Here is a 13,041-nt window from a genome sequence, read left to right as displayed (position 1 = left end):
GCACCAATACTCTTTTTAGGCCTCAGATTACATTGCTACGGACCCAGAAATTAAAAAAAGGCAATTATACAACAGGTTTCTGTAGTTCAAACAATCCTTCTGAATTTTCTGCACATACACTAAATAATTTATCAAAGTACAGTTGCTAAGCCAAGTTGTTGCATGGAGACAAGCTACCCAGTCTGGAACATCTTGTACCACAGTTTGTAATGCAGGAATATGAATAATATATGGAAAATACTCGAGTGAGGAGGCAAAGCCAGAGCTGCACGCATCAATCAAATGCAAAAAGTGGGTACTGAGTATGTAGAAAACTGTTTGCCAGCAACAGATCCAGTAGACAACTGCAGTTTAACTTGTCCATTTTCAAATTTGTGCTCCCCTTTCATATTGTATGACAGTCGCTTTTTGGAAGAAAGTCATTCTATAATAATTTTGTTGTGCTAGGACAGCATAAAGTGCGGCTTGTCATCATTGAGTGAACTGTGTATTCATCAGCAAGTTGAAAGTAGATATGACACGAGAAAACATTCACGAGAAAAGTGTAGATAAAGCCAAAGCATCCTCACCTCTTAAATGCTAAATCACGGCAAAGACTGCCCTTATCGCTAGCCCAGTTCTGCTATACAGGAGGTCTCTTTTTTCAAACAGACCTTCTATTACATCCTGAAGTACAATCTGTAGTCCCCATGGGAAAGTTCTCGTGCTATCATGAGTTTCAGACTAATCCTCCTTTGAGAAAAGCCAGCACAAAGTCATGTGCGTCATAACAGTTGGCTGAGCAGCTTGTCCTCTCCCCACACCGTTGCTGTGTGACATCTGACACCTTTTTTAGCTCTACTTCTGCCAGTAGTTTTCTGTTAACATCAGCAGTGCAGAGTGAAAAACTGTAAAAGGTTAGAAAGTGCACTGCTTCCATGAATGTGGACTCATGAAACATACACCCAACAGTCTTCAGGAACAACAAAACCCTCACGGAATCCTCCTCTGAAAGCCACTTGTTGCTTGAAGAGAAAGATGAGAAGATAAAAGCAATGTGAGCTGCAGGTTGCACTGCACTACCCCATCTTCACCGTGACTGTGATGGCCATGCTAGAGAAAGCGACCTGTGGAAGCGGGTGAGAGAGACAGATGAGCACTCACCCTCCTCCTCCTCAGATGCATCAGACTGCTCTTGCTCTCCAGCCTGCTACAGGTTTTCTGCCTCTGAAAATCTCAGAAGACACTCTCCTTGCTAGAAAACTCTGCACATTTCAAGAAGAAAAGGTCAAAGACCTACAAGCACATTCAACAAGGCATCTAGTTTGCTCAGAAGATGGTAAGGATAACTGCATTTGTTGATACTCTACAATGTTTCTTCTAAAGGCATAACTTCATAATATGTCCTTCAGTTTTTGAGACCAACTCCTGAATCTCTCTACACAGCATTTATTTTGTCCTCATTCTGGAAAACTTCTCTCACTATCAAGGATGAAATGTTCAGCCTCGAAACTAACTTTAATAAACAAGGACGGGACAAAATTGCCTGAAGATCTTATGATTTGTCTCAAAGACAAGGAGTAAGACTATAAAAGGTCTAGGTGACTTAGGAACCTGTATGTTAAATTTAGGGCTTTGTTCTCTGGTGTTTCTATGCATGACTAAAGTTATTAACCCAGCTTACTCAATCCAGCTGCCTTCAGGTATAAGGGATAAATACAGCTGCTTATGATGATTTTGCTTCAGGAATAGTGAGGCTGACAGCAGAAGGCTTCATTCACACTGTTTAGATTGGTGTTCAGCTCATGGCTTTAAAATGAAGCTGTAGTAAGTTCACAAATTACAACTGAAGGAAAACTCTCCTCCTTTAATGCCCAAACACAGTTAAAGTATTTTGAGGCTTCAAACAATCGGTTCCTGCTTTCCTTATCAACCCCCGTCCCTCTTCGCAAGAACATTTTCTTTGCCATGTTCATCGACATTCGTTCATCGTGCAACAACGACGCACGAGTTTCGCTCAGGATCATCTACTGCCGAAGGGAAAAGAGCTATTACATTTCCTGGACGAGATGTTCACAGGCAATGGTAACTGCTAATTTGTCTGTTACACTGGTAATGTGTCATTCCTGCCTTTGAGAGCCTTTAACTAGGATTACACAAGAAAATAAATAACAGTAATACCACCCTCTGATTTCAGCACTTATTCTCTTCTCCAGGCCCCCTGCAATGCTTGTTGCCAGTCTTTGTCTACAGTGGGTAAAGAAATAAGGAGAAGAGTAATTAAATAAATATGCTGATTAAATTGGTTTAATAGGCAGCTAGTTAGACAAGTATCTGTGACAAACGGGGTACACAGTCACATATGGCAATTCTCAGCACCAAACTGCATATAAGGCAGAAGAGCATTACAAATGAGTTCACAAGGCTTTCAAATCTGCTCGGCTTGAGTTGATCGTTTTGCATTTTCTCTCAGCCAGCTGCAAATGGACTGAATGTTCTGCAGCTGTCATCGCCTCTCTGCACAGTTAAAGGCAGTTGCCCCCGACTTAGAGCGCAATTTGCTTTTCATGATGTACCTCCAAAGCTCTGTGCTCATAAAGGTTTGTATCTGGAGGGCAGCTGGCTACTGCTTCTCACTGGAAGAAGAAAACGTACGTCACCATAATGTCTGATTTACCATTTGTGGCTGATCTAAAGGTTTGGAACAGTAAAGCTGGCCAGCCCAGCAGAACGGTCAATGGCACACAGCTGGAGGTGCACATCTGGCCTGACTACAAAAGGTTGTTAATGGATTTTTTAGATTTTTTTCTGATACATATGAAAACAGGGAAAAATTATGTAACTTGGGATGCATCGTGAACCTCCCTCTATGCAAAGCACTTTGTATTAAAGAGCATATAAAGAATTATACTTGTGCTGGTTCCCCAGCATCTTGCTGTTCAGATTCTACATCTGAATAAATTAGAAGTATTGAATTAAAAACACCTCTTCAGCAGTATTCTGCAGGAAAGAGCGCGAAGCATTTCCTGGAAACATGCAAAATTCAATCCAAACAAAGATTTTTCACTCATCTCGCCGCACTGCTATTAGTAAAGCTGCATTATGCCCCCAAAGCCTCTCTTATGCCCACATGAATATCATGTTCATCTGTCTCCCTGCCCGAAAGGCTCAAAGCAATAAACAGTAGTTCCTAATACTGCTCACAGAAATCAGAAATAATGCCAAATCTGGTGTGCCCCGTGCCCATACGGCAAACCAGCAAATCTCCAGTGAAGTTAGAAGTAAAGGGTGATGCAAGAAATCTGTTCTGGTGGATACAACAGGCTGGTTAATAACGAAAAGAGGAACTTCTACCATAGGATACAAATCTAGATACAGATAAACTTAGAGGAAAAACTGCCAGGAAGAATCCAGCGCTGGCAAGGTTGTAGTAGCCGACTCAACTGTTGTGTACATCACTAACGTGTGTGCAGCAAACTTTGAAAACATGCTACATGACTGAGGTGAGAAAAACCACTAAGTGTCTTCCCTGCCATAGTGTCTGTGATAAATGACTTAAATCCAATTCCAACACATTCCAAGGCCACCCATTCCAAATGACTTCCTGCAATTTATGATCTCTAAATAAACATTTTCTTCTCTTCCTTCCCTTGTCCAAAACTTAAATCTCCAGTTAGTATGGGTCTACACAACTCCATTAAATTTGCTAGGAATTTGAAATACCAGCTCTAAGAGATGGCCTCCCTGAGCGTTCAATGTGCTGTATTACAAACTGTCTCACTGTCCAGTAAACCATGAAGAGCTGTATTACAAAGACCTCCCACACCTAATTTTGGTTTCATATGTAATCTGGCTAGAGAGAAACAATCATCACTGCAATGGTTATAGGCCATCACACATTCACTCCAGGAAAAGGGTATCAAATCCGAAGACTCTTGAACAGAGTCCCTCTTCCTTTCTGTTCTTGACTTACCTGACCAGAGAGAGAAGAAAACAAGCATATTCAGGTTTGGCCATCCATCCATGGACAACCAAGGGGACACTGATTGTCCCATTGTGATCCAGCAGAAGGAAGCCTACCCTACATTCTCTCTGGTTTGTGCTTTATCTGACCCAAGCAAGACCATGCAGATGAGAGGCAAAAGAGAACTGGCTAGGCTGTGCTCTGGACTGCAGAATGTGCTCCTTTAAACCTATATTCTCTATCGCCTGGAGCTTTAAAACCTAGTCTGTGGGAGGAAGTGAACCTTTTTCCTACTGCAAGGGAAACAGGCCTTTCAAACAGTTTTGATGGGCCCCTACAGTAAATCACTTTGGTATTATGTAGTAATACAGTCAACAGTAATCACAGAGGGGAAGCTACTGGCTCATGCAGCTGCAGAAGTCAAGGAGCAAATGGCAATGAAAAACTTTCTCAGTATTTCTAGGCAGGAATCAGGCAGACTTGAAAAGCATCGTGATGCTGGAAATATCATACTTGTAAAAGAGGCTAGTGACAATTCCTAATCCAGTTTGCAGCATCAGTGTTTTTTCAGTGATTCCTCTAACAGCCAAAATGGAGCAGCTAAGCAAGCCAGATTTCCACTCCCATCTGCTCCCCTCACAGAAGTCCCTTCCCACCCAAGTCATCCGATGACTACACACAAGCAAATGTGATCATTGAACATTCCCAGCTGTTCAGTAATAATCTCATATCTTGGGCATTTATCATAATTCTCAGACCAAGACACAGCGTTGTGAAATGCTTGCAATATGTCTTATAAAATAGAGTTGCCCTCTCAGCTCAGAACCAGCCTCCCAGCCACCCACACGGATGCCTGTTCTTCTAGGATATGCATAATACTAGAAATAAAGCAAGAGAAAGCTACTCCACCTGGCACTTGCCATGTACACAGAGGTCAGTCTCGTAAGGCCCACAGGGAGTACCATCAAGGACTCTGTCTGTCACCAGCACTGGGGAATCCTTCCCCAGCGGAGAGCAGAAGAGCTCACATGGCTTATCTGGAAAAAGAAATACAAAAGCAACCGGCTTTAGGAATAGCAGGATTGACACACAAAGATGTCCCAGGGAATCCTTCCCTTTTTCAGTTCCAAATTATTTTGAACTTTCTAACATTTAAACTCCCATTTCCAAATACCTGCCTGTTTGGGCTGAGAATCAAGTTAAGGCACTTCTCCCATTACAAAAAGACAAGTAAAGAACTGACAGCTCTCTATCTTCTGTTAAAAAGGCTAAAAGAACAGCAGGGCAGCACCAAGAACAACTGATTGTAATTAGTCTTTCAGCAGTAGCTAAGGGGAACATACTGTAGTCTTCTCACCAACAAATAGGAATCTTGCAGATGAAATCAAGATGGCTCGAGAAGCTGCAGTAAAACAACAGCAGGGAATTACAGAGCAAGATGAAAAATCTTACCATCCACAACGACAGCTGTTAGGAGGCTTTTCTTCTTGTTGGTGTACCTGTCATGAGCCTGGCACTGTTGGTCCCTGAAGCTTGGCACACCTTTAGGGCAGGGTAGGTTCTCACACACAGTGTGTTCCACGCTGGCTCCCCGGCAGTTCTTCCCACCCGGCCCTGGACTGTGGTGGGAAAGACAAACCAGGGTCAGCAGGAACAGCACAGGTTCTCACAGACACACCTTCACCTCCGCTCCCCTGTCCAAGGCAACTCTTGAAATAGCAGGAAGGATCGTTTGTCTCAGGTCTTCCTTCTTGGAGGGCAAATCCTGCTCTCAGTGGCTCTGACAGAAAATTATTGAAGCTCCATTCTGAGTCTAAAATTGGCTCATCATAACAGATGCTCTGGAGTACTTCAGAAGCATGTTCTTTTGTAGTATCCCATATGCAGATCAACAAACAGGAGCTGCCTACACATTGCACAGCTCAGATAAGAGGTAATCCAAAATGCCATTCAGCAGTGGGCATTAAGCTGCTTTCTTAGAAGATCTAGTGTTTAACTGTTTGTATTCTGGTCACAAAACAAGGGGGATGTAACTAATTTTGCACTGCTGACCTCAATTTCTTCTTTGACTTCAACAGCAATTCCTGTTCTAACCTGTTTTCAGATGGAGCAGGTAAACGATTGAGAAAGACTGGAGAGAATGTGTGTGTGAGCAGCCTCAGAACAGGACTTGAAGTAAGGCACTCCCAAACTTCGGGTTCTGCTGTGACATCAGGCCTGAGCTCTAACTTTCCTGTGACTTGGGACAAATTTCTTAACGGGTGGTGACTTGTGAGGGTCAGGCTTTAGACGGTGTACTGAGCATGACACCTAAAGTCTAAGAATTATTTATGTTTGCACAGGCAGTTCAGAAGATAATTTGTGTTTCCACTACAAATACCAAAGTTAAGTATTTTCATTCTTACTGGGGGACCTAGAGGCACCAAGATGCCATTACTGTGCCCAGAATCACACTCACGTCCTCTAAGTTTCTGTCTTCAGCAGTTTGAAACAAAAATAACACAGAAGTAGCTATAACCTGTACTGTAAGTAGGGTATCCAGAAACAGATTTGTGCAGTAGATAATCTCCATCCATGAAAACCATGCCATTTTACACATTTGTTTTTTAGACATGCAGGAAAGGCCACGAATCCAATATCAGGATTAAACACCTGCAAAATCTATGCATTCTTATGTATGATTCCCCAGAGAAGAAGGAAAACTCAAAGTCTCAAAAAGAGCCTATATTTTCTTTGCAAAACAAAATAAAACACAAATAAAAAACCCAAGTAAGCAAAACACTTAGCCATCCTAACAGATAATTTCTTTAGTTATTCGCTGATACTCTCCTGAATTTGTCGCATACTTGTCTCCCCAGCTGTAACCAACAAAGATGGATAAAGTCATGTTCTTACTTCTCTTTAACAGACGGCTATAAAAAGAAACTCCAGCCAAATTCCAGTTTTTAGTAGTAGGGCAGTTCATTCCAAAAGTTTCTTCCCTGCTCCCTCCCAGGAGAGCAATGAACATCAGGTTATATCACTCAGCTAATTAGAAACCAAGGCCTTCACTGTGTAACATTTATTTGTGTCAGTGGTCCTAGCAAGAGTTGCCCTGTTCATTTACTCACTGGCTGTAGGGCTGGGTCTTTGATTTCCTTGCTGTGCAGGATTTGATGAATTCAGCATTTGGTGCAACAGGATTCTGCACAGAAGAGCTTTATGCTGAATCTCAGCCTAGATCAAATTTTTTACAGTAGCTCCATTAATCCCAGAAAGAGTGTTTGGGGTTTTTTTTAAATGGAATCGCTAACCTCCAATGACACTGTAGCATCACGGAGAGTCACCAGAAGAACAGCCTGAACAAACGCCTGCTTGCACGGCTAACATCTCTTTTCTGCCATGGACATGTGCAAAGCAGCAGATGTGCTGAGACTGATGCAGAAATATTCTGGAAGGATTGTCCTGCTGCCTTAGGATGAGGCAGACAGTCCAGATGACTGGCAGCACGATGGAGGCTTCTTCTCACATGAACCCTGCGCTCGCATAAAGATGTCACATACATGAACTTTGGTTTCAGCACCATCTCTTTGGCTACAGCAAAAGCGACATAGCCACTAAATGTGAGTCTGTGCATGTTTGTGTGTACATGCACAGGAAAAAAAAAACAACAACACCACAAAAACACCCCCACCCCTTCAATAAAAGAATAATTAAAAAAAAAAGCAGTCAGACAACCCAAAGAATAACAGGAGGTATCAATCTGATGGCCATGGAGCAGGAGACACAGCAGGACTATTTACTGTGCTCATCAGCACAGTCTTTGGCTTTAATCATAAGGTGTCATTAACTTGTGAGGGTCTTTCTATGAGTTTGCCAATGTATACCAGAAGGAAGCAGCTGGCACTGTTGGTACTAATGGTCACTGGCAGTAATAAAGTGAAAGCCAAAGCTATTAGGAGACAGAGACTTCCTGAGCACCACCACCCTCCATCATCGGGAGCTGCAGGAACATTGTGCCTTTTGGTTGAACTTCTCTGCTCAGCCCTTCAGCAGCCTGACCTGTCTTCCTTTTCTAAGGAATAACATGAACTGCCTCCATCTGATGTAGTTTATCCCAAAACTGAAGAATTGGATGCACTCATCTCATGAAGCACAAAACAACAGAGCATCCTACAGATCTGGGGAATGTTTTCTTCCCAGTAATCTAATAAAAAATAATACACCCAACAAGACCTTCCCACCTCAGATCCCCTCTGTCCAACAGCATAATACTTTATTTGGTAGGATGTTGCTGCATTCTACTAGACCAACTCTAGTAAAACACTGGTAGAAAATACAGCATCTCTTCAAGGGGTTAAGGGACAAACAGATAAGCAGACATGGACAGGCAATCACACAAATGGACAAGACATAGCTCTGCCATGCTGATTATGTTCTGCTCTGTTACTCTTTGGGTAGGGAACGAAGAATTACTGATGGTAATCTTTTACTTAACTGCCCTCTGTAATAGTATTTCATTATTACAGGCCTCTTGGCCCCATTAAACAGGATAGTGAGGGTTTTCATCATGCAAGATGAAGAAAAACAATCACAGTCACTCTCTGGTCTCCCACAAATGGTTACCTGGCACTTCTTCATATACTTTTCCTGCTTCTCTCCATTTTTGTAGCTTCATCTTTGTGTCCCTTCTACCTTTCCAAATGCTGAGGCCAAGACTTTGGGCATCATCTCTACCAGATTCTGCAAAATAATCTGAAGGGAAAGATCCCTGTAATCCCAGGTCCCAAGCCCTGTATAATGCGGGCTCCAGCACCACTTGGGATTTCCAGTAAATAGTATAATTCAAGCCCAGCCTGACATGGGCCTGAAACAGTGACTGCGTGAGATGTCCTGGTAGACAACTTCACAGCCATCTTCCATCGTATTTGTGCCAAGAGAATCATCTCACTAATGGAACTGAAGAAATAAAAGCCCATTTATACTACTGTGACCCTTTAACAGGATGAGGGGACTGGAGAAAGGGTGGAGATCTCAATCTGATGTTCTGTTTAAGCCAGTGGTTTTCTCTTCAATCCCACTGTATGACAATAGTCCAAAGCCTAGACAAGAACACAAGGCGGTACAACCCAAAAGTCTGCACGTGCAAACTGGCTCATGACCCACTTGCCTTACAACCATTTGGAGGCAATGTATGCAAATCCTCGCAGAAATTACAGAAAGGAAAAATCAAATCAAATCAAATAGTGAAGCAACTGGTTTAAAAATACTAACAGTCCCACAGGCTCAAAAGTCAGCTGGCAGGAGTAGTGATTCCAGTTCAAAAAAAAACCACCAAAGACCAAATATATATAAAATAAAAGATAAATCCCTTAGCCAATATTTTTGGACAGTGAATAAACCAGCTGCAGAAGAAGTGGGCTTATGCCAGGAATTTGAAGCAAAAGAAGATCACGTGTGTATCGCCAGCCAAGAATGTATATGAGCAAAAGAATTTTAAAATCAGTGTGCAATCTGGGAGGGAGCATTTCCTGTAATTTAAGGAAGATGATGAATGGATTTAGGTTTGGTCAGCACTGTGGTTAAAGAGACTTTTTGGAGCTGACAGCAAAGAAACCAGCTCAGTCCCTTGTTCAGGAAAAGGAGCTGGTAAAAATCAAGCCTGGCGATTATAGACATTCAGTTGCAGTTCAGCATTATTTAAGGAAAGGAACAAACAAAAACATTCACTTCACATGAATACAGCTCTGCAGCAGCCAGTGTGTGCTCTTCCATCACCCAGGCATGTCTTCAAAGTGATTATGTTGCTAGCCAGAAATTCAGCCCCTATTCAAAAATAAAAGTTTTCTGTGCTTTTTCTGGAGAGAAAACCTTAAAATATTAATAAAATTAGAGATACACAACTTGGAGGGCTGCTCTCAAAATTGTGAACACTGTCATTCATCTTGGAAGTTACAGAGCACACAAACGGGCTGGTCAGTTAAATGGCCACCAAGGTAACCTGTTCAGGCCTGCTGTAAGAAAAAGAGATTTCCAGATCTACCTCAGTTGACCTGAGGGATGGAGGTTGGCACATGGGAGATAACATCACTTACGTTTCTTCCTGAATCAGAAAGAGAGCCGGTCCAAGCACAGAGCATTGGCTTATTTGCAGTCACTGTGCAGGCGCTAAACAGCACCCACTGCACTTTGTGTTCGGGGAAACTTTCCTTTTCTATGCAGCACATCCCAATGTGCCAAATATCTTGAGGTGCTTTATCGACACAGCTCTATGACACTATGGCCTCTGTCAGCCACTCTATCGCTTCCCAAGCCTGGAATCAGCACTCCCCGATAAACTGATCTTTAGGACATATTGGCTCAGTTTGGTCTGCAGTTCAGAGCAACCCCTCCTCATTCACTGCAGTGCTGGAGAGGAAACACAGTATCATTTTTTCTGCCAAACTGCAGGTCTTTAATTCGATTGTATTTATGTCTGAATAATTGTGATGGGCCACTTCCAACGGTAACACTTCAAGCCACTTCCACAGAACCTACTGAGTCCCTCCAGGATTTTGACCTGGTCCTCACTGCTTGTGACCAAGAAATCTCTCCTGTCCCCTGCACAGCTCTCCTGTCCATTTCTTCCCTGCACTCTTGCAGTAAGGATTGTCTAAGTACTGCATGCAAACAGAAATCAAGCATGATGTGACGACTTACGGGGGATTGTCGCATTTTCGCTGTCTGAATCGCACTCCAGTGCCACACGTCCGGCTGCACATGCTCCACTGACTCCACATGCTCCAGTCTCCATCCACGTGCTCCGGGATGGGAGTTTTACTGACACACTCCCCAGCTCGGCACCACTGAAATGCAATTGCATTAGCACAGGCTGGAAAGAAGCCCTGATCTTGCAAACATTCCTAACAGGTGGACTTAAAAGGATGTGTGAGAAATTACAAGCCAAAGTTTTTAAAGAGTCAAGGCTTCAGTGAGATGGAGGTGGGAGCAGAAAGGGAGGAGGTGAAACAGAGAAATGTGTCACCCTCAACAAACGCCTGAAGGGAGTTCTGTCATTTAAAAAAAATAATCACAGAATTGAGCCCCTTGCTTTATAAAGCAGATAATTATCTAAGTGCTAAGACTTAAAGCCACAATCTTCAGAGAAACAGAGTCCAAGAAATTATACGCCAAAGCAATGTCTTCATCAGCAATATTCCCAGTATGTACAAAATAATTGAGGTATTTTGGACCTAACTTGGCTAACAACTCTTGATTCTAATAGGTTGTGCTGGCTCCTGATCAAGCAGCAAGCTTGGTCTGTTCTCCTGCTCTGTGCAGGACACGATACGGTGAGCATTGCTAAGCAGTCTTACGAAAGAATCACTTGGACTTCTGTAGTAACAAAAACATACATCTAAACATCTTTTGTCTCAGTTTCCTTGTCATGCTTTCCAGGACCCAGCTTTTCTTGTCATTGTTTATTTGCAAACAAAGAAAAGGTCTCTAACCTTTGATTTTAGCAACATTTTTTAAAATTTTACCCTTTATTACCTCCACAACCATGCAAAACAGAAAAAAAAATATTAGAATCCAAAACAAGTAAGTAGGGAGCTGACAGTTCCCAAACTAGTCAAGCTCCTTTGTAGCCTCACAAGTTATCAGCCCCACTGGGAGAATCAACCACATACATTTATGAACCACACACCACCCAGCACAGCCCGTTTCAGAGGTTAAACACGTTCACTTCAGTCAACTCCTGTTTGCACAGCAGCTCAGCTGGAAGCAGCAGCTAAGCCTCGGTAATTCCCACTCTTATGGCACTGAAGCCAATTACTGGAACTTTGATTTTCACTGGAGGGAGATCCACTAATCCAAGAGATTATTTTGTATTTCTTGTAACAATTTTCTACATCGATCTGGATTCTGGAAAGTCCATATATGCTTTAGTCATCTGAGTATATACATACAGTACAACAAATAATACTTCACAAATAACTGAACAACACTGAATTGGAGCTCAGCACACCCTGAGCTACTTTTAGACACTAGGAAATTTTTAAGCAGCCTCTTTTTCTCTCCGTCTTTCTCCACTCTCCAAATCACAGCCTAAATGCTCTCCACACTTTCTACCTCAAATATAGCCAAGAACACAACTACCTTGGCTTACACTGGAAAACACCTCACTCAGGAAACGCCACCAGCAGCAATGAACAGACGTGACAGGAGCGAGCTATGAACTAACGTGACTCACAGGATACTCAGGGTATGCACTTAGAGTGAAGGATGGGGTTTTCCTGCAGTGTTTGTAGAGTGCCTGAGACCACAAAAATTCGACTACTGAGGTCTCCAGAGGCTACTGGAATATGCATAACAGAAAATCAGAAAGACCTAACCCAACTCAGCCATTAATTGAGCAGTTTCTGTAACAGAACCAGTAAAAAATATGGGTTTAAGGTAAATACTGAACATCTTGGAAACATTATTACATAGACAATGCTGGAAAAACCAAACTGACAGCTACTGAGCATGTCGATTACCTTGTCTGCGCCACATTCAGTGCCATCCAGTGGGGGGTCCAACTTTGTTTTACAGGATGTATCTCCTTCCACCAGGCACCAGAGCCCAGCACACATCAAATGCTGTAATCACAAAGCAATGAGGTGCAGTTATTACTTTTGGAGATGTCACCTATTATTACGTGATACACTGCAAAGGTCAGGCACTCAAGTGACTCCAGAGACACCTAGATGGTTGGGAGCAATTATATTTTAAGGATAGATTGGCATTAAGTGATGGGGCTGGAAACGTGAGACTGACGAACGTTATTGCCAGGAACAAAACCCAACCAAATCAAGAAATGCATTATTTAAAGAAATTTCTTGGTGCTGAGAAGTAGCTGCTAGAGACCAATGTGCTAGAGAAGGAGAAAAGTGAGATGTGAGGGCAAGAGCAGCAAGGGGTACAGCACATCTCGCTGCCGGACTTGAACACACATTCTGGGTATCGTCACTCAGCGTCGCTGCTCTGCCCAGCCAATGTGTGTTGCAGGGATATTAACGCTGACCACACTTGCGTGATCTGTCAGATCAATAACATTTTCAGAATTTGAGAAAAAGAACCAGGAAAAGGAGCCTTTA

The 13,041-nt window shown here is 42.7% G+C and overlaps 1 protein-coding gene across 2 annotated transcripts in view; it reads right to left on the bottom strand.

Annotated features, from left to right (window-relative positions):
* Positions 1-13,041, bottom strand: part of ADAMTS17 (ADAM metallopeptidase with thrombospondin type 1 motif 17) — a 178,226-nt gene that overhangs the window by 61,669 nt on the left and 103,516 nt on the right. For both annotated transcript variants that reach the window (XM_065847356.2, XM_065847357.2), the window contains exons 11-14: positions 12,442-12,543; positions 10,622-10,767; positions 5,396-5,562; positions 4,853-4,980 (exon numbers count right to left, since the gene is read on the bottom strand). In XM_065847356.2, the coding sequence (XP_065703428.1) occupies positions 4,853-4,980; positions 5,396-5,562; positions 10,622-10,767; positions 12,442-12,543 (543 nt within the window). The remainder of the gene's footprint in view (positions 1-4,852; positions 4,981-5,395; positions 5,563-10,621; positions 10,768-12,441; positions 12,544-13,041) is intronic.

The sequence above is a fragment of the Patagioenas fasciata genome, chromosome 12 (assembly GCF_037038585.1).
Source record: "Patagioenas fasciata isolate bPatFas1 chromosome 12, bPatFas1.hap1, whole genome shotgun sequence".
Classification (NCBI taxonomy): domain Eukaryota; kingdom Metazoa; phylum Chordata; class Aves; order Columbiformes; family Columbidae; genus Patagioenas; species Patagioenas fasciata.
This window is presented reverse-complemented; position numbering and strand designations above follow the sequence as displayed.